Source organism: Fundulus heteroclitus, chromosome 2 (genome assembly GCF_011125445.2).
Source record: "Fundulus heteroclitus isolate FHET01 chromosome 2, MU-UCD_Fhet_4.1, whole genome shotgun sequence".
Lineage (NCBI taxonomy): Eukaryota > Metazoa > Chordata > Actinopteri > Cyprinodontiformes > Fundulidae > Fundulus > Fundulus heteroclitus.
This window is the reverse complement of record NC_046362.1, coordinates 26,240,982-26,268,134: the sequence shown is the minus strand read 5'-3', so window position 1 is coordinate 26,268,134 and position 27,153 is coordinate 26,240,982. Positions and strand designations below refer to the sequence as shown.

Below are 27,153 nucleotides of genomic sequence, written 5' to 3'. Positions count from 1 at the left end.
GTTAAATTTGTCACATAAAAATCAAGGCTTTGTATAATGGTCTCACACCACAATTACAGGTCTAAATCTACATCTTTTACAACTTTGTAACATTAGAAACTGAATAAAGCAAGGGAGCTGTGTTGTTGGCCGCTTTCAGTACCATTTACGTCTCACCCAAGCCCAGTTTGATGACCTTCTGACCCGCATCGGTGTCTGATCCCCCACCAGGACACCAACTACAGGCGTCCCATTTCAGCTGAGGAGTATCTGTCCAGCTAGATGTTAGTATTCATTAGTGGTAAGAAGTAAAACATATATTTTTCCAGTACAATGGCTGTTCGGCCTGAACCTGATTTGTCATTTAGCACAAGCTAACAATAGGATACTGTGTCCCTTTAGAAACCACTTGCTGCACTCTTGCTGGTTGTGCAGGAGGCTCCACTTCTTCTGCATCTGGGTCTGACTCAGGGTCAAAGATGTATGGTTGCACCATTGTGCATCTGTTTGCAGGCATTTTCATGTGTATATAGTACAGCTCATTCTAAAATGAGCTCAAAATATGTGTAGCAGAGGACGTGAAATCTCATTATCTGAGAATGATTTTGTGCAAAAAAAAGAAAAGGTAATAAACATGTTTCGTACAGCTCATAGACCTGTCCTAGCATGTTTAAAAGGAAGCATAATAGGTCCCTTTTAAATAAATGAGAAATAATAAAGACATTCGTTTCCTTATATATTCCTTTCAACAATGGCTTTCTTGTTGCTATTCTTTCAGGCTTGTGAAGATTTTTTTTCACTCAAGCTTTTAGTCCGTGTAGGATTTCTAAATTTGCAGTTGGATAAGGCTCTCCTTGTCTATCAGTTTGGATGTGTTGGTAGGTCTGCATGCATGTTTTAAGCTTGAAACTCTGTTTTATGGCCTACCCTTGCTTTCAACTTCTTAATTTTATCCCTCACTCCTCTGGGATATTCTTTGGTCTTCATGGTGTTGCTTGTTCACTAAAGTTCTCAAAGAAATCTCTAACAGCTGCATTTTTGCAGAGAGTGAATGCAAACGGTTGCACCAGGTTTTATTTAGGGCTATCAGAGTAGAGGGGGCTTAAAATGAAAGCATATCACATTTGTCAGATTTAGATTTGCAAAATAATGTAAAAACAATTAACTGTTTTCCTTTTTATATGACAAAAATGCAAAAAAACAAAAGGGTTCAAGGGATATGAATACTTTCGCAAGGCACTGTTAGTGTATGAGTTCTCACCAGCTGAACGTAGGCCACTTTATAATCTGGCTTCTTAACCCTCTGGTTGAGGTGATTCCTTTTCTTGTTGGACCCTGAAAAATAGAGAAAAAAGGTTTTACTTTGGTTGGCAAACCACAAGTATAAAACTTTGTGAGAGCTATAACTTTTTTTTTTTTTTACAGGGGAATTATATAAATAGAAATGTGTAGCTCACACTTAAGATATCTTATTTAACATCTACATTTCCAAACAGTTCAGAAACGGCTGAAAGTTACAGATTTCTCTCAGACACATTTATTGTCCTGTGATGTGGAAATCAAAGTGAGGTTTGCTGCACTGGACAGCTGTTTAGCTTTAGTTTAGATGTTCTGTCCTTAGGATGAAGCAGTCCTTGTCCGAGAGTGACGGTAGGTTTGAAATTTGAGTTTCTCAGAAAACTCCTGTCACATATGATATGAATGTCTTTTTGTGTCTCTCTGTCTTCTCCTCTATGTTTGAACCTCTGACTTCTATGTAGGAGAAACCAAACAACTGCATGAATCAGCGGAGTGAAGAAGGGTGAAGACATCTTTGTCAAAAGGGTGAAGTTTCGGCCTTCCAGCATCTATAACCTGACATTAAAACTCAGGTTAAAGAAATTAAACAAACAAACAATCTCATCTGGGTTCAGGTGGCCAAGTAAACAACTCGTGCTAAAGAATAGACCCTAATGACCCAGGGGATGGACGGGAGGGTTGTTGATTTACATCTGACTTGGGGCGCTCCTAGGAGGATGAGCTTCTGCGTGCTTAGAAACAGCAGCTCCCGAAATTTAGGTTGCTTAACTGTGAGCCACCAGAACTGACAAAGACTCCTTCATAGGCGATGACTGTATTCACAAAAACTGAGGGTTAGTCCGGTCGACTTTGATTTAAGCCTGTTGTAGGAAAACAAACGGGCTTTGCTTGTTTTAGGACCAAAGTATGTTTAAAAAAAATTGTAATTACTAAAATACTTATTGATAACTGACAAATCCTTAGAAAAGTAGCAAAATAAAAAAAGCTTTGATTTTTGAATATTGTATTTTTTACCCACATGATTACAGATCCTTTTTAGGTGAATAGAAGTGTTTGGTCTGGAAAGACATGGAATTTGTAAAAACGGGGGGGAAAAATTGAAAAAGATGAAATGGAATTTTGAAAAAACACCAGAAAGAACAAATATCATATACAGTAGTCTTAAAGAATATGCAGTATGTGTATGATATATTGTTAGATATTTCTTTCCTTAGTTCTTTTTACAAAAGTAAAGTTACACAAGTAGTGAAAATAAGATTTTTCAGTAAAACTTGATTGCATAATTAAAAGATTTCTGGCGCTGGTCTAAATGCTTGATGACGCTTAACCCCACTGGAAGTAGAGCTCATATATGCTCTTCTTCAGTTCCAGATAAAATTGATAACCTCTTTTGTCTCAAACATCAGATATCATTAAGTTGGGGAAACGGGGGACATGCTGAGATTGGCAAATGTGTACAAAGTGGGGCTGCATTTCATTTAAACTCAGATCAGGTTATTCCTTTAAATTCGGGGACTTCACAGGTGCTACTTTCTACATTATGACAAAAAAAGAAATACCATCAGTGGCGGACAATGGCTAAGCATCAAATAGATCACCACTGCTTGAGATGCTAATCTCAATAAGACCCCGGTGGTCAAGTCCACAGGCCCATGGAGTAACCGCCATTGCCATGGGAACGGTTTATGACATGAAAAACAAAGGAAACATTCCCCTGTAATGACTCATTTGTACATAAGTGTGTGTGTTGGGTGGTGGGGGGTACGCATAGCTAGTAATCACTAGCTAGGCAGCACACGGCTCAGGGAAAGCCCTAAGCAGGGTTGTAAAACACCCCCTCCACACCACCATGCTAAACGGAGGCCCCTGTGTGGGTGGGACACAGAGGTAACTAAGTGTATGTGCCAGCGTGTGTTTGCACACTCTTGTGCGTGTCCGGGTTGCCGAGGAAAACCACTGGGAAACACCGCAATCTTTGTAAGGTAAGAACCTGACAGGCAAAGAAAAGAGAAAAAAAAAAAAACATGACACAAACTCAACTGCACACCTGGAGGACACAAAGCAGTGCCTTTCGCCTCATGACGCTTTTTTCCTAACACGTAAAGACACACAGACGGAGCTTTCACAGAACACTCGCTAACGCAAGCACAATTTCTCCCACTTTGAGATTGCGGTCTGGCAACCAGCTATCACGTTACAAATCCCAGACTGGAGAGGTAGCCATGGTAACTCCTTCCAAAATACCCCTGCCGCACAAGAGGGAAGAAAGGGTTGCTTGCACCCCTCACTCTTCTTGGTCTATTCCCGTCTTTACGCTGCCAATGGAGTGGAACCCCTGACGCAGACAAGGAATACCTTCTGTGACGCACCTCGGGAAAACCAAGGGCCTTCAGCTGCCCTTTGTTCTCCGTCCTGCTCCATCCCTCTAAGACTTGTAGCTTCCCTTGAACTCGCTACACCAAGGAGCATTCTTTCCTCCTGTAGCCTCTGACACAATCCTAATAAACAGTGTTAATTGCTTCTCCACTCTATAGGCTAGGCGCCTCTCTCCCCATGATATTTTCTTGGTCTCTCCTAATGGAGGTAGAGATTGGCTGGACTGACCAGTCTGTACCTCCTGCATAGGTAGACACTGGCAGCTTATGAACAAAAACGAAGGCCAACCGTGCTTCTACGCCTTCAAGTAAAAAAAGTGGTTTGGCTTTCAGTTTTGCCATAAACTTGAATTGAGCAACCAAATTAGGCTCCGTAGCCTTAACCACCCTTTTCTTCCTTAAAAAAAAAAAAAAAAAAAAAATGTAAAAATCAATCGACAACCAGTTTTGGCTGTATCATAATTTTTGACGCGGGGATAATCGAAGGTCCCAATAGAAGATCCTGAAGTTTGGTAGACTGTGAATGGTATGTGCAAGTCTGGAGGAAGCATGGTGTGTTCTGGAACAGCTGGAGGCCAGAGTGCTGCAACAGCAGATTGTCAGATAAGCAGCTGTGTGTGTGTTCGGAGAAAGGAGTACCAGGCATGTGAACTAACACCGCAACTCGCCGCTGAAAAACACTCCTGCGGCTGCATTTCGACAGAAAGTTGTGCGTGTAAGACGAAACTGCTAATCGCTGCAAACTGTCTTCTAAACAGAATCAATTAGACTTCAGGCTTCCCAAAACCCTCTTTCTATAAAACTCTGCACATGTTAATCGGAAACAATGATCAAAGCTGGATTAAATGTTTTTAAGAGAACTATAAAATAAAAAAAAGCAAAACTAAAACATTATTAACCAAAAAAAAGAGCTAAAAACAAGTACAGATTAAGTTACACTTCAGATATCTACAGACATTGTTTTCTATCTATTGTTAACTTGAAAGTGTTCTTTAACAATATGTCCAAAATCCTTTACAGAAAAATGGTGTATCAAGTTTGGCATTAATGGACATCAAAGAAGAATACTGAGATACTTTGCTAAAGTAAAGTGCCATGGGAACGGTTTATGACATGAATAGAATAGAATATTCTAAAGGCTACACTGTACAGATCTCTTCTCCTCTCTCTGCCTATTTCCTGTCGGATTACTGTGCCTTTTTAAAAAAAAATATATATATATATTAATAATTTTTTATTTTTTTAAATTCCGGCTCAAACATATAAGAATTAAAGGCTTGCAACAGGAACGTCTGTCTGCCTGGATAAAAATGATTCAGAACTTGTTAATCTGTTAAGAGTTACTTGCCCAGAATAGAGTTAACTAAAGCCAATGTATTGGCCTGAAACTTGGATCTTTTTGTTTACCTTCCCTATTTACAATTAGTCTAGTCACTGCTGCCAGACTTTACGTTCCACAAATAAATCGAGAGTCACAGGGGTTCCCTTCTCCCATTTTAGTGAAATACTTTTTATTTTTTTCATCCAATTGGGTATTTTTTTAAATCATTTCACATTTGTTAAATAATCGAGATACACCTTTATTAATTTTTGAGGTATAAAAAAACAAACTAATAATTTAATACCAACTCTCCATTACTTACTGGGCAGAACATTATCCTATTTTCTTTCTTCCCACAACTACCAAGTTGATGAAGAGCTCATGTTTTAGAAGACACTTTTGATATTTTATGTCAACTATATTCTTGTAGGTAAACACTTGCTTTAAGTTTTTGCTCAAATATTTTAACCTGGCTCTCGCCTGATGGATATTTTCCAGAGCTTCACATGTCTCCACACATCCACCTGGAATCGCTGCCATTAAGAGGCATTTCAATACCACATAAAACGGACGAGCCAATCAGGATCGGCGGGCATGGATTCTCGTAGATGTGACCTATCAGAGAAGCGACTAGATTCAGACAACAATGGCAGCTCGCAGCGAGGAAGCAAGCGGTGACATTGATGCTGCTGTTTCATCAGTGTTGCCCAATTTACCAAACATTGACTCTTTAAAAGAACACCAGAGGACGGCTTTGAAGGCTCCTGTTAGTGGAAACGATGTTTTTGATCTCCTCAGCGTCATGTGTTGGTTTCAATGCTATTGGTTGAAGTAGCATTTCAGTAAAGATGACGGACACATGGTTTATCCATTGATATGCAAGGATTTTTGATAAGGCCCTTCCTTCTGAAATACATGTCCAATGGAGCAATCCCAGATGGATGTGTGGAGCTCTGCGGGATATCTGGCGAAAGTCAGGTTACAAATATTTAGGAAAACTCACCAAACTGTATCCTGGTGCGGATTTCTCCAACAGGGACATTATAGATCTTCTCCAAGTAGTTCTTCACATCATATTTGGTCATTCTGTTCAGAGCAAACAGAAGAGAAAAAGAGACAGAAGCAAAAGGTCACAAAGTGCCTGAAAGATCATGATCTAAGTGCCATAAAGAGTAATCTGAATACATGTGTGCTGCCACTCTACATTCAGCTATGACATTTAAGCACTTAGGTCAGTACTGGAATGGTAACATGTGGGATTACCCTTTATCATATAACACCAGGTTCACCTAATGGACCTTTATATAGAAATAACACAGCCCATTTCCAAACGGCATTCATCATAATCTCTGCAGTAACATCATGTGCTGTAAAGGGACAGGACACTCATGGACAAACTCATATTCACCTCGTCCTGAATGGACCATAAAGTAGGGAGAGGAGAAATGCGAGTGTCGGTGTTCATCCGATTAACTGTCTAGGAGTATTGATCGTGCCCAGTGAAATCCTACACAGGAAGTGGACCTGGCACCAACTGATCTGGCGGGCTGGCCCTGCTCAAGGTAGCCCACTGGGTAGCACTGGGAACAGATTCCTCTGCCCAGAGGAAGAAAGGCTTTTAACTGCTAATCAATCTAGCCAATTGAATTAGCCCGGTAGAAAGCCCTTCTCAAATGCGTTAGACAAAGTGCTTAATAGCGACGCTGTGGTCTGACAAGAGAGCCTCGGATGTAGTGTCTCCTATCACCTCATATGTTTCTTTGACAGTGTAATTTTCAGTGTTTGTAAAGTAAACCGCTCAACACCTTGAGTATTTAGTAACAATATTAGATGAGGCAAAGATTTGCCTGAGGAAAATCCTCAGGCAAAAAAAGACTCTTTGTACCAAAGAGTGATGTAATATTTGTTTCCTAGCTTTACCCAACACTTGCAGTTCCTCCATAATGGGTTAAACTTGGAAAAGCTCACAGTGAAGTGTCTGTTTGCCGAGTGTTTGAAGAAACGTAGGCTCATTTTAAAGCAGTTAAAAGCACTTGATGAAACGAATACGCACAATAATTTTCAATAGTTTCAAAAATACGAAGAGCCTTCTTTCCTTTGATAAAACAGAAAAAAGAATGAGATATTTTATTAAGCCATCTGAGTTACGGTAATAATGATTTAGGGCAACTGGGGCTGTTGGGTAAAAGGTATAAAATAACTTTCTAGCTCTCTCTGAGATTTTATTTGGAACTTTGCAAGTTGAATTTCTTTTACTTTTAAGTTTTAACTAATGTATAAACAAAATGAAAACGTAAAAACAGAAGCTTTAAAGAAAAGAAACCATCTCGATCACTTTTGTTTCACATCTTAATCTCTTAATTCTTCTCGGCTTCTTCAATAAAGATATCCACTTTTATGCTGTGTTCACACCGAACATGGTTTGAGCATCAAGGACATCTGGTTAACATGCAAAGTCTTTGGTGGACAAGCCTCTAGGAGCCACCACATGTCCTGCAGCACGTTTCATCCGTTGGGAGCGGCGCTATGAGCACTCAAAGCGGCAGACGCTCAAGTTAAATAATCTGAACTTTTGCAGCTGGACGTGGAGTGTCAACCAATCAGAGAGATCCTGCTATGCGACATAGTGGTAGACTTTTCGGTGGGACGGAAGAACCATGAAAAGCCGGGAAGTCGATAATAGAGGACAAACTCATTGTGGCCGTTTGTGCTCCTCCTTGTTCTAGAGGTGCAAAGGGTGGACCAGTGTCATATGAAACCCCTATGGACTAGTAACGTGATGTCACTTAAACTCATATATAGTTTCAACTCTGGCTGTGGGGAATACATGCTGTTGTGGTCAAAGGCTAATTAAACAGTGTCTTATCAGTCCGTCGGTCATGCCAGACAACAAAAAGTAGCCTGCCAGTCCTTATAAATGGTAAATGGATTATAGTGCTGTTCCAGTCATATTGACCACTGCAAGTGCTTCAACCTTGAGTGAAATTCACTTTATCGCACACATTCATACACCCAAATGCAAACCGACAGACAACTTGGGGTTAAAGTGCCTTGCACAGGGGAACATCGATGTGTGGTGGGAGGAAGCTGGAATCCAACACACAACTTTCAGATTACAAGACGGCTACCCTAACAACAGAGCCACAGCAATAACGACAAAACAACTTGTCTTTAATATTACATGAACTTTGTTTGCTAGTAAACATCAAAAGTATTAATTTCCGAAGACTTACATAAGACTAACTTCGTTCATTATCCAATTTTGTTTTCACAATGTACAAGTTTACAAACTCATGCAAAATTCCAGGTGGATAGACAAAATGTACTGGCTTGTGGGGTGCAGATGCAGACGCTTGTAGAAGAGCAATTCTACTAGTGTTTTTCCTATTCCAAGCCAAAAGGAAAGAGAGACGTGTTTCCCAGAATAAGACAACACAGATGAGCCTCTCTGCTCCATTTGCACCCACCTCGCCCAACAACCACTGTCTCAGGGTGTGAGAGGGAAGCAAAGCAGAGCGGGGCGACCAGGGGTACTTGAGACCATGAGAGCTGGAAAGAGTAATTGCTTAGAGAGGTGGGTTTTCCTAGAAAGCTGGGTCGGGGAACTGGAGGAGACAAAGTGGCTTGAGGTCTGTGGAGTCTCATGTGGATCATTAGCAGGACGAAGACTGATCCTGATTAATGAGAATAACGTTTTCTAAATAAGCACTGCTTTTAACACTTCAGATATCCAGCCACCACAAACCAACAGATGGTATAAATGAGGCCTTGGCACAGTCATGTCTTTAACTATGCTTGTAGTTAATGAATAGGTACTTGACTTGGCTTAGAAACTGAAAAAAACCCACCAGGGGCCATCAACTTGAATAGTTACTAGTGAACAAGATTTTTAGAAAAATACCTACACCTCCTTAAGGAGGATTGCGAAAGCTTGATTTTTTTTCCCCCATTTGTAGAGCAATACAAAAGCTAAAAGCAGTTTTCTAATACCAATATATTTTTCACCAACAACAGACTTCAACCATGTTGGGAAATGCCTTTCTGTGTCTGTAAAATATGAAGTACGTTATCCCATGTAAGGAAAAGCAGGAATTGCAATGGAAGCTGGCATGAGAAGGAGGATACATGGTATTCACACATTTTTGTTTTCCTTGAAGTGGATTAAATGTCCAGAAGTAAATCAAAACTAGCTGTTAAAAGATGATGATTCCCAGGCAAGTTTCAAAGCATACCGTTCCCTCCCTCCTAATGTATATAGAAGGTTACACTAAATGCATACACAGTAAGACAACTTCCCCAAACACTGAGCTATATAGTCGTAGAGTTAAACAATTATTCTCTGTGATGACAAGACCAAGGAGTCATAAAAACAAACTAAGAGTCTCCTACAGAGTCCATGAAACTCTATATGAGTGGAATTTAAGAACAGTACATCTTAGCTGTGGTCATCAAAGAAATAGTCTCCACGCTATCTTTACGCAAACAAGATTTAACATTTTTTTCCACATCTCCTGCCTTAAATCATAAATTCCTATTTCTTGTTTCTTTTTGGCAAACCAGATGAAAAGAATTATCTAGACAAACAGTTAACTAATTTAGTTAAGCACGTTTTAAAAATCCATTGGCATTGAACTTATTTATAGCGTCTGTTAGCTGCTGAGCCTCATTTACTACTCAGATATATTTTGATTAAGGTCTGCACAAATCAAACATGTGCATGTTGTTCAAGCCACTGTTTTAGTTAAATTCTACAAGTTTGTTCTATGAGTGTACATATGCACCTAGAAAGCGCAAACTAGTGCTATCCACTTGGTTTGGACAATACCACATTGTTTATTGGATACTGGTGAAAAAATATGATTAGAATTAGTCATCCTATGCTAATAATGATAAGGTAACTGTTGATATTTGCAAACCTCAAAAAACTGTGTGGTGTTCAGCTGAGTTTACATCTCAGTGTGTAATGATGCACCACTTATTTTAACTAATCTAGTGAAATAGCCTATTTGACATTAGGCTTTACATTTGTCCAACATTTGGTTTGTAAGGCTCAAACTGTCTGGCAATTTATTAATCACTGCAAAGGTTATGGCAAATGTTTTTAACACTGTTTATGTTCCCTTTTCATCATCATTACAAGAAATGGCCCTAGATCTTATGGTACATCTTTAGGTCCATACTGCCCATTACTTCTGTACAACACAATTGTAACTCTCCTATATGAATACAACAGGTTGTGTTGGATCGGGGAGCCTTTTCTCACTGAACTAAATCAATCCAAGGCTCCAATCTTGGCTAAAAACTGGAACATAGTCTGGAAAAAGCTGTGAGCTGAAAGTTGAGGAGAAAATGTGAAGTTGTAATTGTACATAAACAAAGCTAAACTTAGACAAAAGGGTGTGGTGTCCCTAAAAATGATGCAGGCAACATCTGATCATCATCCCAGTATAAACCTCCACCCGACTCCACCAGCTAACCTTTCACACTTCTGCCTCTTGAGAAGAATCAAAACCCGGTCTCCAGCAACTGCTGAGGCTGAAGGCATCGTTCCCCGCCAACTGGTATATATTTATAAGCAAACACAAATGCTAGAAAGATTCCTCGGTCGAGACGATGAAAGAACTCTGAGCACAAAACCTAGAAGGGAATCAGGTGACGCGAACCAGGGACAAGGTTCAATTTTGGTCTGTTGTTGCCAAGCAGGTTTAGATTGGGAATACTGGACTTAATGTCAGAAAGCAATTTTTAACACTTATTTTTGTCCGGATGATTTAGGAAGAAATTGAAATGGGACACAATAATAACTTTGTGTGCATGTGTGTGTGTGGGTGAGTGGGTGGGGGGGACTTGCAGTCTTTGTTGTACCCCACTTAGGCAGTTGCCATAGCTGAGATGTCAGTCTATAGATTAGACCATACACCTCGATCACTCCCTTAAAATACAATCCCCCATCAGCAATTAATCTACATGCTCTTGGATATTTCCTATTTTTAAATGTGTGTTAACTGACGCTAAGCCAAAAGGATTATGAGTATCATTTACAACAGTTTAATGTGATTCATTTACACCTGTGCTTCGAAAACATGAGAGAAGTAGGTGAAGGGCCACAGTAGGAAAAGACAGACGTGAAACAGAGGGCATGGGCGTTGTTGATGGATTTCAAACGTTATGAAGTAATTGAAACTTAGGGACCATCTAATTTAACCTGTTATTTCATGTACTGGTGCTAACAAATGCTGCACAATCACTTTAGACAAAAATTGTGTTTGCATTATTGTATTCTAGGACAAAATGTGCAAAAAAACAAACAAGAGCCTATTAAGGCTTTTTCTTGCACTAAACAGTTAATAGAAAAAGAAAACTAAAAACTTTCCATCTGGAAATTTCATAATTTTTAAGACTACCTTCTAGAGTTTTTCAAGCTGTTTATATAACATTATGGACAGCTGAATACAAAATATGCACCTTAGTCATTGCTTAAATAGTAATCGTATGTACATTTCCCCAGTTCATGAAAAAATAAAAACTGACCTAAACTAGCTTTTGACTTTAAGAGTCAAACACTCTTTTGACTTTAAGAGTGTTGTATTTAATCTCAATTCAATTCACTTTCGTTTATTTATATATCATCTCAAGGCACGGTACAAAAAGTCAGTTCAATCATGCTCACCAAATCAATGATGGTTATAATGTTATAATGTATGGAAATGAAAATAAATAATGTTAATTTGATACAAATCAATGTAAAAATCAGCATGATTCTTGCCCTTCACAAAACTGAAGGAGAGGAAAAAAAAGGCTGAAAATGTTCAAATTTCCCAAGCTACATGTTTGTTTCTTTTTCCATACTCCTCCTGTACTATTCTAGATTGCATAGGAATTCGGTTTGTTAACTGCAGGTTTGACCTAAATACTATAATAATGCGCAGCATTACCCATGAGTATGTGTCAACACAGTATTCAAATGTTTACAGCAATCGGTGTGATTGGCTCACACCTTGTTAGGTGCATTAATCTGTGGTACACATAATCTTGGTAATCATCGGGGAGAGGAATGTGAAGGTAGAAAACTGATTAAATGTGTGGATTCTGATTTAAGGTTTCAGTTTGCTTAAAGACCTTTTTATTTATGTATAGTATAGTGCAAGCATGAATAACATCACTGTTTTGAATGCTTAGGATGAAGTCGATCTATTCTGATATGTAGTGAAATTGAACGTCCGAGGGGAACAATCCTGCAATCTGGCTGCAATTCACCGCTTTACCATGTGTTTTCCCCTGTCTCCAAAACGAGCGCACGCGTGAGAGACCGCACAGCCTGATCTCAAGTTTTTCGTTATAGATCACTGCCTTTTGCGTGGAAGGTGACGTACGCAAGATTTAACACCCCGTTTTGTGTGTAAGCAAGTTATTTAAATGATCCTTGATTACACTTTAAGGCGTGTTGTCTGTTATTTAATGTCCAACTAATTGCAAGACTGAATCCAAGGTACGTGCTTAAATAGGGGACAGCCTATCTTGTTTCCTATACAGGAAAGAAAAATATTTTTTGGATAATTCATTTTCTAAATTAATGCTGAAATGCCTACTATTTATAGGTTTGAACTAATTAATACAATGGAAATATTGTTCAAACTATACTATCAAATATTTTTGGTAAAATAAAAAATGTAGCAAAAAGGAACTCTGTCATCAAAAAAGATGCCCCTATAATGAAAATGGTATCAAGTATCAAGCTAAAAATTTTAGTCCATTGATAACCCTAGTCGGCTCAAGTCGACCGGGAGGCATGACTTCTCAAAACCCTTTCATTAAAAGCATCAGAATTATTAAGGAATGCTAGGACAAAATATTCTAGTTGTATTTAGTACATCCATTTCCAACAAGCAATGTAGAACTGTTTTCCAAAGCAATGTTAGGTTAGTTACTATCCTATAATCTACTTTTTCTTAGTACAAATATAATACATATTTACAAAAAGAAACAATAGGCTGCCTTTGTGCTCATTTTAATCACTAAAAACCAGCCAACATTATTTATGTAGTCTTGCTCTCATTTAAACAGCTCAGCTAGTCCAATAAAGGTTCGGTGGTTTCATATACACCATGTCCTTGGATTTCTTATCTCCAGTATTGCAATAACTCAATTACATTAACTCATTTGAAATGACTATCATCAAGGTACACAAACTCACAACAGAGTCACTGAAACCCTGCCACCAACTACTGTTTTGGCAAAACAACTACTATACTAAACTCGAAGTGGTCTGGGCCATTGCACAGCCCGGCCTGAGCTCTGTGTTGATGGTATTAATCAAGTGACATTTGGGGGCGGGGGGGAACTAATAAAGCACAAATCTGAAACAAAGAATAGAGGTTCCGTCATCTCATGTCTTCCTTCCTTCCAGATGAACTTTACTTGGCACTGGGATGATTCAGAAACCATCATGACCCTTGCGGCTACCACGATTCCTTTTAAGAAAGCCTGCCTGTTTTAGCAAGTTGACTTGGCAAACCACTGGAAGGCTTTTTATGTGGCTCGTTGTTTGATACAAGCTGGGTTAAATCTACTTTGAGGCTTTTTATAGTGCTTTTCTGGTTGGTGAATGAAATATAAGAATTCCCTAGGAAAGACAGGGAGGAGGACACCGTAACAAATGGAGGTGTTGCAAAGCTGCAGACGACAAGCACTTACTGCATTCTGGAAGAATCCCATACCTCCGCACTCATGTTGCCCATGAAAACCATTCATCAAATAAGTGACAGCCAAACAGTACTTAAGTTGACACAGATATTAATTTGTTGACAGAATTCATAGTCTCAATTACTCTTAGGTGAGCTAATACTGAAAAATTGTGAAATGGAAAATACCAGAAAGATATGCGATACGTGCCAAGCTCAGGAAAAATGCAACAGCAACGACTACCAGTCTGCTTTTGTCAAGCCAAGCCAACTTTTAAACACGGTTACCAGAAGTCTTAATACTTCACCTTTCTTAACATTATACAAACATATACACCCACGGGAACAAAATAAGGAAAAACACCAATGAGATATTAAGTTGTTTATTCAGAAATGTTCACATATTAATATCAATTTTAGACCTATCTCTCTAAAAAAAAAACATTATTCAAGAAGTCCTGGTCTTTATCTACATTCTCACTGACAAAATGTACTCCCTTTCTTAGAGAGCAAAGGCTTTTACCCCAAACAACTTAAATCTGTGAGGTATCCTTATTTAATTAATCTCCATCACTGCATTTAATTAAAATTTTTATTGTTTAAATATAGTTTTCGATGTTTAATTATAACACTTATTTTTTTGTATTGTTAAAATTTACATTAGATTTGTCCAAACATGTTAGAAAAACACAGGATCTCGTGCGGCGTCCTAATTTTCTAATATGGCTGTATAAACGTTAGAGCTACACGTAGACAACACAAGGGCTCCTATGACTTCAAAGTACATGTTGTCAGAGTGGCTTATTGGTGCGAAAGAAACAGGATGGTTGTGTTCAGCACAGATGAAAGGCAAAAGAAAGCCGCTCCTCATTGTTGGTTTACCCTTTGTCAGGTAAGGTTGAGATACGCACACTCTCTGCTTTAACTCTCCCATCTGCGGAGAATATAGATGGGCAGAAGTTGCTCAACGGCAAGTATCAAGATCACAATAGACATTGTTTGCAGGAAAGCCATCGAGGAACCCGAGACTTCAGGGGACGAAGAGACAGCTGAGAAGATTAGAGTAAAAGAGCAGCGTGTGAAGGATTACATTTATTGTTCAGTATTTAGGTCTGAAAATAATTCAGCAAAACGCCAAAGACAGGGTCATCAGGAGTGACAACTTTTTACATAAAGACAGTTCGGTAAGCTTATTACACTTACATAGAGGGTGTGTAGAGGAATTAAGACTATCAGTATTCAAGCTTTATTAGCCTAAACAATGAGCTAGTTTCAACAATGAGATTTAGTGGAACATTTATAGTGGCCGATTATCATTGTGTGATGCCTTGTGTTCAACTCAGCTGGCCTCAAGCCACTGCCAGGTGTGTGTGTGTGTGTGTGTGTGTGTGGGGGGGGGGGGGGGGTAAACCTGGAAATTTGATGATGTACTAGAGCAGAGAGGAAATACTTACAGAGAACAAAAGGCCTGAGAACATTCATAAGGATGAACAATTGCTTCCCTCCCACAGGCAACAACAGAATTCAAAGGAAACAAAAACTGCCCAGGTGTTTCAAACCAGAAAGATTGGTTTAAGATATGCAGTATTTAGGAAAGTACAAAAAAAAGTAAAGACTGGGGTGGCACAGACAAAAGGGTAGAAAATAACTCAACGACGGATTTAAAAAGAAATGTCAGGGAACAAGAAAAGCCGAGGCGGTCTACAAATGAGGGGGTGGCAATTTGTCGATTTTAGGTGGTGAAACGTTAGAAAATGTTGTCGATCTGCCAAAGCAAGGAGATCATAAGATCCTACATAAGGCACAGCCCTCCACCTTCTAAAATAAAAACAACTTATGTAGCTTGGGTTTAATGGGCCGAAACAGAGTTAGCATAGTTAGTTCAAAATGAAATGATCATTAAAAATATATTTAACAAACATGCTTCCAAAGTAGAAAAATATGCTGGAGGGTTTTTTTTTTCAGCGTCTCTCAAATGCAAGGTCTTATGTTACATCCACACAGAGCCAAATACTGTACAGAAAAGTTTAAATGTAAATATGAAACCGCATGAAGCCGGGGGGAGCCATAATAGGCATTGTAATACCTACACCTCACCAGTGAGTGGTGCCGTTACGCAGCCACAGAAGTAACAAAGGAAGAAGAGCAAAAAAAAAAAAATCCTGCTGTATGAACCAGCCTTAACATTGTTTCAATTAGGAGCTCTCTTAAGGGCTAAGATGCTTGTGAATTCTAAAAATGACATCTCTAAGAGCTACTGTTAGTCTTAGGACTGTGAATACAGCCCCAGGTTGCCTGTCCCTACAGGTTAAACGCAGAAGAAGGTGTGACTGGGGCACCTTCTTCTACATGTTTACAGTATCTTATACAGCATATGTGGCAATGGGAATGACCCTACTCTCAAAAAGGGGCTTTCCTTTTGCAACTACATAAAGCCCAAATTTTTGGATAGCACGGTTGCCTTTAAAGGTCCCATGATATCACTGTATAAACTATTTCTTGTAGTTGATATTGCTGCATATCTAAACTATGCGAAGAATGTTTTTTTAAATAAACATCAGCTTGATGTTTTGTCAGGCCAAATATCCCTCCTCAGTAAAAGGGTTGGATACAGCAATGATGTGCAGCTCTACCTGGTTGACTTCACTCTGATTGGCTACAACCGTATTAGGAAAACCGGTCAAAAGCACACCCACACCCCTTCCCCCTCCATCAGCACATCTCTCCTCTACCCGCTATACTTATTATGAATAGTGGAAGTATCTGTGTTGCAGGATGTCATACAGGTGAGGCCAAGCTAACCAAAGGCTTTAACCTGGCGGCGCAATTCATCATCCACACAGTGGGGCTGAGGTCCAAGGCAGCAGAGCAGCAGGGTGGAGACCAGAGCACGGCGCTCTGAAACTCAGCCTCCCTTTATCAGCTCACACAGGAGGCATTCACCGCGGAAGCCGTAAAGCACGAATAGCCAACATCCAACCTAAAAGTAACTTCAACGCAGTTCGACTTGGGGTTATAATTATGCGGTACCTCCACCTAAATTAACTTCAGCCACTGTGATTCTCTCGTCCTATGCGAATGAGTGGAAACTTCCATTCGTTTTTGAGCCCGCTGGACATAACAGCTCCCCTTTTTTAGTAGCCGTCCGCTGCTCAAGTGGAGTAGCCAGGCCTGCTAGCGCGACTCACGCCATTAAATGAGCTGAATGTTATCAGCTGAGAGGAGGAGGGGAGGGGGAAGGTGGTTTGCTTGATGGTGTACTCTGGTTGGAGAATATGAATTACACAGAAGGACAACCAATGTAGAAAGAAACTGTTTTCTGACCTGACGATTTCTGAGCAAAGAAACCTTGCAGGGGTGACCCACTCTTTCCATTTTCAGAACAGCGTTAGGGCTGTACAACTTTGCCAAAAATCATAATTGCGATACATTTTAACCATAATTGCAATTTAATTTGGACTTTTCTCCGCATTAACCACAAGCAACAAAACTGGCCTGTAGATAAAGATGTTTATAAGCAAGGACCATCTAAAACAAGAAATGTAACTGTTATTCATCAGAATATTATTATTAGAGAATAGCTTTTAATTTATTTGGACATCAATCCTTGCTTTTATTTATATATATATATATATATATATATATATATATATATATATATATATATATATATATATATATATATATATATATATATATATATATATATATATATATATATATATATATATATATATAAATAAATAAAGAGAAAGAAAGAGACAGAGAGAGATAGAGAGTTAGAGATTTAGAGATGAATCTGTTTGTTTAGAGCTGGATGATAATAACAAAATATGATCGATGACAGAAAAAAGGGTCAATACAAAGTTCAATAGAATAAAGGTTTTCCTTCCTTATGCATTTTAGGTTAATATATCAGTCATTACATCCTCCCAACCAATCACAAGCACAGACCCAGGAAATGTGCCGTCACCAAGCTCCGCCCCCTTCAAAGAGTTCAGAGAGCACATGTTCTTTTTTTCTTTTTTAAAAACTTGTAGTTTTGGTAAAAAGTTGATTGAATAAAAGCTTGAGTTTGAATTCATTGTTTGTGAGTTCTGTATCTAAAAATAGGTCACTAAACAACAGCATAAAATGGCCAGGGCTCCACTCAAAATATACGTTTTGAATTTGTTGATAATTATCGATATCGATCCAATATGATTATTATTTTATCGATATGATTTTTTTCTATATCGTCCAGCCATATGTTTGTTCACTTATGTTCTCCGATGAACTTCTAAAGCCGCCACAAACAGCTGTATTGACTTCACACTCTATTTTCTATTTATTAAAACTTCTGGAGGCAACTGGATTTTATTTAGAGTCACGAGAATAACAGGGAATACAAATTTACACCACCCTTTCCAGATTTTCTTTTTTTTTTTTGGAGAAAAAAAAAAAAATTGTAAACCATTTAGTCTTCTTAAGACACTTCACAATTATATACTACTTTGGATTACGACATAAACTCCTAATAAAATACATTGAAATTTGTAGTTTTAATGTGGCAAATGTGTAGAAGTTCAAGGAGTAAAAATACTTTGAGGCACTGTAGCTCCTGGGTGTCATTAAGATAAATATCCCCTTATAATACCAACTGGCTTCATGATACCATCATCACTAGCTCACATGAACAGCTGCTCAGTTCAAGAGTTTACTCACGCTTACACGCCTACAACAGCTTTCACTGCCATCCTGACTCACTCGTCAATAAGCTGGGAGTGGGAGTGATATTTAGTTTGTGTCATTGTCTCACAACGTGGGACCTCATACTACATGGTTGAATAAATACAGAAAATAACATTTTGAGCACACAATGGAGCCCCAGCAGTGTATCAATCAGCTCCTTTACCTCTCACAGGCATCAAAGACTGCAAGGAAAAATAACATTACACACCCTTTTCAAAAACCCATATGCACCCTGCACTTACCCATTTTTTTTGTGTGTACACAGAGACACACACCATTCTCACTAACAGACTCGCCCACACAGACAATAGTCCGCGCGCACGCACACACATATACACAATTACATAAGCCCCCTAGGAGTTTGGCAGAGAAGAGGCAAAAATCAGAGTGGGAGGCCAAGCACCTGGATGAACAGATTATGATCTAAACCCCACCAGAGACACATAGATGATCTGCTACAAACTTCAATTTTTCTCCTTAGCATGGGTTCTGGGCCTCTCTTCGCCTGAGGAGCACTCCAGACCTCAGTAACCTTGGCTAAGAGAACTACCCAAAAAAATCTGCTCATCGGTACTTAGGGTCGCTGGTAGAGGCGTGCATGAGAGTTTTATTACAGAATATGAACTGTCCAAATTTTATTTTTTATATATATATATATATATATATATATATATATATATATATATATATATATATATATATATATATATATATATATATATATATATATATATATATATATAAATATATATATATATATATATATATATATATATATATATATATAAAACACTCTTTTACATAAATTCATCAAAAGAGTACCATCATGCAATCCCAGGAATTGGTTAAGTGGAGTGACGGCATTCTTTATTAGACATGACATTTGGAGAGTGGCTAAAAACACTTTCTTTACATTTGCCCATAAATGTTAGTATTGGCTCCTGTTGGTGATTGATGTTTGACTTCTTGCTGTCAACAACTCTGTCTGGACTTCCACTACCCAGCTCCACAAAAGTGCTTTGAACATCATCTCCTACATCTCTCCTCTTTCACATGTCATCACCCAAACTGTTCTGCTCAAATATTCAAGCGTTCTATCGTAATGCCATCTGTTAAGGACTTGGCTCCGTCTTCGATTCTTGAAGTAGTTCCGCCATCTGGTGGCCAGGAAGCTCAATTTCCCATTTTCATTAAAGCAAGTCTTTCTTGTTTATTTTGTTTGTCTGTTTGTTTGTTTTTTGTCTGGGTACATTGCCCTACATATTTTAAATATGTCCTCAATTCAAAAGACCCAACTTAAATTGATGATTAAAATGATTCTCATTAAATCGTTGGAATCTGATGTATTGGACTAGTAAAATAAAATAATTTCCTTGATTGTCCCACAGAGGGGAAATTTGTCTCTGCGTTTAACCCGTCCCTGAGGAAACAGTGTGTTGCTGACACTGAGTGGCGCACGGGGAGCAATCTGTGGTCAAGGGTGTTGCTCTGGGATCCTGGGTGTCAGACAGAGGTTTGGACCGCCGATCATTGGGGCCTCTCCAAGAAGCAAACGCCCGGTTTCTAAACATTAGCCCCTCACACACACACACAGACATATATACGTAGACGCGTCATAGGGCGCAGGTTTGCACGTCAACGTCACCGCCATATTGTATGTGGCAGAAAAAAGTTGAGTTCTGTTATTGTGAACGTGGATCAGAGAAGATGCCTCATTCCTGTGCTGCATGGAAATGTATTCTGGCTGATTTCACTACTTGTATCTGCCTTCTATAAACTAAGGCTGCACCGTGTTGCAAAACTGGACACACTAAAGCTGCAGAGTGGTAACACAGGCTATATATATATAATTATATATATAATATATATAATTTGTGTGTGTATGTGTTATGAATATAAGGATCAATTTGTTAAATCTAAACATTGTGGTCTTCATTATTTCATAAAACCGTGTCACATGTGAACCTTTAGGAACAGACTTTTTGGGTGAGTATTAAAGAGGTAAAATTAATAATATGAGAAAAAAAGTCAAAAGTGATAATGTTATGAGAAAAACGTCATATTATGAGAATTAAGAGGGAACATTTCCAGAATAATCACAGTTTGCAGAATTATTTCACTCCTGGAGTAATAGGGCCAAGTTAGATTACTTTGAATATTTTTATTCTTTAGGAGAATAAATTCAGGAGAATGAAGCTAAAGGGATACGAAAATAAACTTGTAATATTACAAAATTACTACGAATACAAAGTATATTCAGAGATTAAAGTCCCTCTGATACTGTTTAAGTGACTGAGTAACTGCAGATTTGCCACATTTAAGATGGCGGACGCTCTGACGCATCGCAGCATAGGCAGAACACGCCCAATGACGCGTCTACTCTTATATTATGTCTATGCACACACATACAAAAGCATACTCCAAAACACAGGTGTGAGAAACAAAAGATTTCTTTATCTAATCCAAAACCAGTTTTTTTGGTGTTTTTGAAATAAATTGTCCCGGTGGCATAACCTGACGTAAAGTGTCAAAGTTTCACTCAGCTGACCCAAACCATTGGTTCAGATGTTCAAAAAAACAACAACCTAGTAACCACAAGGACTCAGCGTATCATAAAATGGAAGATGCTAGAACAGCAGTGTCACTCTTCACTGAGAAGGTGCTGACCAAAACTAAACTTTTGAGCATGGCTGAAATTTACAGCCGTCGACACAAACAAGGCAAGATCCCGGCGGGGGGAATGTTTGTGGTGAGAGGAGACAAAACCTGAGCCATTTGGCCACAAACGAATGTTTTGAGGAGTCATGGGAAGGTTTCTAAAACTTAAGAGAACTGCGGCAACTGTTAGAGATGGTGGTGGCCGCATCGTAAAGGGTGTGTTTTATTACCAAATCCTCAAACAGCTGAACGGATGAAGCTCGGGCACAACTGATCGCTCAAGGTGGACACTGATTCAAAAACAGTCACCAAGGCTACCGTTGTTTTCGAACGGATAAATCAATCTTACATGAAGCTTCTAGAAGACCCGAATCCTATTGAGAATGTATGGAATAAGCTTAAAAGCTAAGTGCCGAGAAACTCACAACTTCAAATGAGCTCTACCATTTCTGATTAGAAGAGTGGTTAAGTAGGCAGCCAGATTTATGCGAAAAACCACACAGAGAGCTCCAATAAGTATGTTGTTTTTCTGTAACTAGCAGAGGGATGTTTTTCTAAACGGGGGTGTTTGCAAATCTCTTTAAGTGGACATATTGAGTTATTGCCCAAAGACAAATCAACTAAATGAGTTCGTCATGGATATTTTCAACCAAGTTGTCATTCGTGTGGAGGAACAGAATCAAGTCTTCTGGGTCTTGACCAACTACCAAACTGTTCGGTGGCTCAACAGCGCCTCCTTTGGCAGAAACTGAGCTACTGAAGATTAATTTCAAAGTTGCGCCTTGAAACACCCACAGATATTTAAATATTACAGCTAAAGGTTCAAGTTGTCATGGCAGGAAAAACAAAATACCAACTGAGAGAGCACAGCCCATTTGAGACATGGGATAAGCAACATGAACACCTCCGTCTGGTAAAGCAGTGACAATTAGTCACTGAGATATTCATCACTTTCCTGTTGAAGCTCTTTAAAGCTTCCTTCAGCTTCCTGTGTCTGTGAAAATGATGCCACCTCACACTTATCATATTTGCCATACTGACGTTACTAGACGTGGTCTACTGACTATAAAATAAAACATTTGATCTGCATGTATAGCAGAAAAGTGTCTGTATAACATACCAACAATGGTTAGAACAGCTAACAAAAAAAATCTATTTTCGGCATTTATTATTATTATTATTATTATTATTATTATTATTATTATTATTATTATTATTATTATTATTATTATTATTATTATTATTATTTGGTTTTTCGCACAAATCTGGCGGCCGTGTGGACTAGGCCTGTATCTCACTAGGAATTTTATCAAGAAACTTTGTATCTTTTAAAAATGTCTCTGATTTACTTTTGTACATACTGCAAACACTTTATGATGAATTGAATCCGAAAGAAGAAAGCTATGAATAGTTTGACAACTGGACAAATTTATTTTGGTTTGGTATGATTTGTTCACCACAATTATGAACTATGAAGTAGACTGTTAAAAGAAATTAACTTCCATTACACACCAACCCAGTATTAGGAAATATGGATGCTTATATGAGAAAGAATTAATTCATATAACTGTGTGATTACTAGAGAACAATTTCATCCAAGAATAGAGTTGTTTGTCTGATGACTTCACCCAGGAAGAAATTAACCTAGTTAAGTTAACTTTTCTTTAAATATTTTTTTTAATCAATGAGCCACGTGAAATGTAAACATCAATGACCATGCTTGGGTTGCACTATTGACTTTTCCAAACAAAGGATGCTCAGATTTGCTCAGATCATGATGCAAGCACATCCGGACTCTTTTAAAAAGTTTGAACAGAGCTAATATTTATCCACTTAGTAAAGCAAACTGGTCAAAATCCAGTTTTACTTATGCTTATTAGAGATATGTCCGGTCATACCGTATTCTTTTTAACTAAGGGGAAAATGATAACCCAAAGAAGAATGTAAAGATGCAGCTTCCAGTTAGATGTTCTGGTCTGGAGAAATATATAGTAATCACTTTTTTATGTAACGACAAAAGTTGGGAAATTAGACAATTATCTGGCTTAAAAAACAATATGACAAAAGGTCAATCATTCTCAAACACAGGCAAGTTAAGGGATCTAATTTTCTCTTCATCACAATTCAAGGACTATTGTGATGTATACATTTCTGTATATATTTCTGTTTTCAGAACTAGGATCCTATTCCATGTTTTTTAAACCAATCCAATATGTTCTGGGACAAATGAGACGGGTGTAAATAAGGCCATATCAGGGGGGGGGGAAAAACAAAAAACATTGATCCCTTAAGAAAATGTGTAACATTGCAATTATTCAGATCTATTCAACATAGAGTGGTAGCAAATTTAGCATAAAAGAGGAGCAGATCTCTGCCTTTCCAAGACAAACACTAAGAACGGTCTTAATTCATTTCATTGCTACATCCAAAACACAAAAATTCAAAAAGATTTTGGCATATTTTGATAGTTACCCATTGTAATTAGTTATTCAGGAACTAAATGAAACAAATTATGAACAATTTGGCAGCAGTAAAGTTGAATTTTGTACTGATATACCTTTCTTACAGAGATATAGAACAGTTAACAGTACACCATTGTTCAGATACCTTTATAATACAATAATAGTACAATTAGAAGCTAACACTTACTCCATTGGGACACGGAACTGGACAGTGTCAGGAGGTTGCTCTTTTCCCGGCCTCACCAGAGTCAGAAACCAGTTAGGTCTGAAGATCCTCAGCTGGGGGTTCCCCAATTGGTAGAGAGGGTGTCTGAGAGGAGACAAGAAGACCGGAAATATTCACAAATGCTAAACAGAGAACTGTGTAAAAAATTTTTTTTTTAAATATTTCACCGCATAGCCCCATTTGGACAGCCATCATTCTCCATTGAAGGACGTATTATCTAGAGTACCACAGTCAAGGAAGCAAAACTAATCACATATTTCAAAACCTTCACCTATGAAGTCAAAAACTGGCTGAAAATTTATCAAGACCGCATCGACTTTCAATATTTCAATCCATATTTCAGTCAACTTTTACCAGTTTGAAGAAACACAGGGCTTCGCTTATTTCTTCAACCAGAGATGGCTCAAGCAAATAAACACACATTAAAATAGCTATTTTATTCACATAAAATAATGTAGGGGAAATATAAAAAGAATTACTTATCAATTACTATAATTTCACATCGTCAGTTTTTGAAAAGTGTTATTTACACATATTATAGATAGATAGATAGATAGATAGATAGATAGATAGATAGATAGATAGATAGTGACATTTATTTGTGAATCCCAGTTTCTTATCGCATATTCCTACAAAGGTCTTTACAATCTGTACTACTAGCTGCAGCTAACATAAAACACATTTTAAAGTAGTAGAGAGAGAGCAGATATTTTTCCGACGTATAAAATCAGACACAGCTGAGTTTTTTCACCATAACAACGGCAGGGGTGTCATGGTAACCTACTCGGAAAGAGTCAAGCTGCGCCTTAACGGCAATGTTTTTAGCTTAGCTCGCCAATGCTAACTACATCCTCTCTGCATATACGTTATGTCAGTTTGCAGGTCAAAGTCAACAATTAAAACAAACCTTTTGCGCATAAAACAAACTCAAATAACGACTACTCCAAAACGACATTAGGACACAGAAGATAAGGACTGGGACCCCGTTATTAAATGCCAACCTTAGCTGGGCGTGATTTGACAGGACATCAAACTGAAACAAAGTGGGATTACCGAGACGGAACGTCCGATCACTCGTTTGAAATAAACATTAATTACTTACAACACTCTTGTCACTGGCATCGCTGTGACGGTATGTTCGGACACATAAGCTGCTAACAACTCTCCTTTGTAGTTTTTGAAGGTTGAAAATGCTACACGTGCAAGGATGTACTTCCGGGTCAGCAGGGCTCTGTAGTGATGGGAATTCCGGCTGCTTTTCGAGATCCGCGTCATATGTCACATGCAAGAGCCAACAGTAGTATTTGAGACAAATTAATGAAATAAATATTTATTTATACAATATTTAGATTAATATGGAACCAAATACTCTGGATAAATATGTTTTGACATGTGTAATAATGAAACTAATTTTATATAAATAAGATTAGTCATAAATATGTTTAAATCTTATCAAATTATTTATGATTGTTTTAAATAGTTCATAATTCCTGTGTTCATAGTTCCATGAAAGAAAACTGAAATAGACACTAACACAGTAAGTGAACTTGACACAAATCATCAATGTTACCCTTCAGGCTGGCAGACCAGAGCAAGGATGTCCTGATTATTTAGATTAAAAAAACATTTAATGCTTAAATGAGTGAATAATTTAACTGTTTTAATATAAATGAATATACAAATATAATTCAGTATATATTATGTTTTCCTTTTTTAACTATATGCATTTATTTTAATATATAATTAATTCATACATTGTCACTTAGTACATTATTGGTTTGTTTTACAAGCTGTACTGATCAAAGTTAGTGGTTGGGCTATACTGCTACAGTTAAATTTGTTTTTTGTCTGTTTGTTTCGCAGTTTAACCAGTGTAACACGTTAGGGTCTACCTACCAATGACATTACAGTTTATGGTGCATTGCAGCGAAAAAACAAAAAAATAAATTAATAAAAAAAAAACACCAGGATTATTGTATATGCCTTTAGAAAATTCTAAAATCAGATTTATATGATGGTGTCTGCGTTTCAGCATATAAGTATGTCTTTAACAAAACTAAGATATCATGGAAACATTTTTTTATTTATCAAATTCATTATTTCCAATGTTGTTAAACCTTTGGCTTTCAACACCAGGGGGAAACACATAGATTAAAATTTCAATTCTGTTAAAAACGGCATACGTTTCATTTTGAACACAATATTTTCTTGATAAAACTAGAAAACATACAACAAAATAGAAGCCTAAGTATGAAGAATTACTACATATAAGTGTTTGCCGTTTGTATTTTTTATTTTTTATTTTTTTGCGTCCTGTCTGGCAATGTGGCAATAAGAATTGTTGTCTTGATGCCAAAAAGAGACGTTTGTATTTTTTTAAATAATTGTGGTTGGAATTTTTCTTTTAGTGAACACACCTTTACTTCTACACTTGATTAGTGACACACCATCATTATGGTCAGTAAATGTTTTTATTAATTGATTAAGTAGTGCTGCTTGTACATAAGACTTGAACGCATCAGGAAAAGAAATACTTATTACTTAATTTAGACTGGATCTGGCTTCGATCACTTACAAAAGTAGTAAAGGAGTTGGCATAACAAGCTGGCTCTTTCAAGAGCATCAAATCACAGTTTTCCTTCAAGTAAAGTTCAGCGATACTGAGAGTAAGAATATGTAGGCCTTCAGAAGTTTTTTTTTTTTTCAATGCATAAAACACACAGAAGTAAAATTTAAAGGCAAATGAGGTGTTAGGTAATACATTTTCTAATGGGAAACATCTCATGAGAAGCACAACATCCCTCCATCTATCCATTAGCTTGTTGTGCCAGTTCAGACGTGACAGAAAGCGGTAACGGACTACGTTACCCACGATGCAATGTGGTCAAAATGGCCACCAACTCATGTGGTCAAAATGGCCACCAACTCCCATCACGCAACACGGCAAAATGGCCGCCGATCAAGGAAACAGCATCAATTCGGGACGTAACGGACTGCGTTACCCATGATGCAATGTGGTCAAAATGGCCACCAACTCCCATCACGCAACACGGCAAAATGGCCGCCGATCAAGATAAGGTTGCTATAGTGATGGCTATAAAAGCCGATCACACACGATGAGCTTCCTTCTTCCCTGGCTTTAGCCAACCCGAGAAGACACACACACACACAGCTGTTTCCGTTGGGGTGATCCCACAACACGTGCTCGAATTCCTCGCTGGACCGAGAGTTTTTCGAAGCCAAACTATTCCCTGTGCAGACAGGAGGTCGACTAAAATAAGTACTTTTAAATTCCCTCTGATCAAAAGACTGAGAGACGCCATATCTCCCAGTGATCGAAGAGGACCCCGCTTTGTCTGGCCAACAAAGCGACTGTGGACCCGGAGGAAGAAACGAAGCAGCTTCTTCCCATCCCGGTCCC

At 38.1% G+C, this 27,153-nt stretch overlaps 1 protein-coding gene across 1 annotated transcript in view; it reads right to left on the bottom strand.

The window, feature by feature from the left end:
• The window catches only part of mrpl23 (mitochondrial ribosomal protein L23), a 57,165-nt gene extending 32,154 nt beyond the window's left edge, over positions 1-25,011 (bottom strand). Inside the window, exons 1-4 of the mRNA XM_012853245.3 lie at positions 24,835-25,011; positions 23,694-23,816; positions 5,978-6,060; positions 1,241-1,314 (exon numbers count right to left, since the gene is read on the bottom strand). Coding sequence (XP_012708699.3) covers positions 1,241-1,314; positions 5,978-6,060; positions 23,694-23,816; positions 24,835-25,007 — 453 coding nt within the window. The 5' untranslated portion in view covers positions 25,008-25,011. The remainder of the gene's footprint in view (positions 1-1,240; positions 1,315-5,977; positions 6,061-23,693; positions 23,817-24,834) is intronic.
• Positions 25,012-27,153: the final 2,142 nt, after the last annotated feature.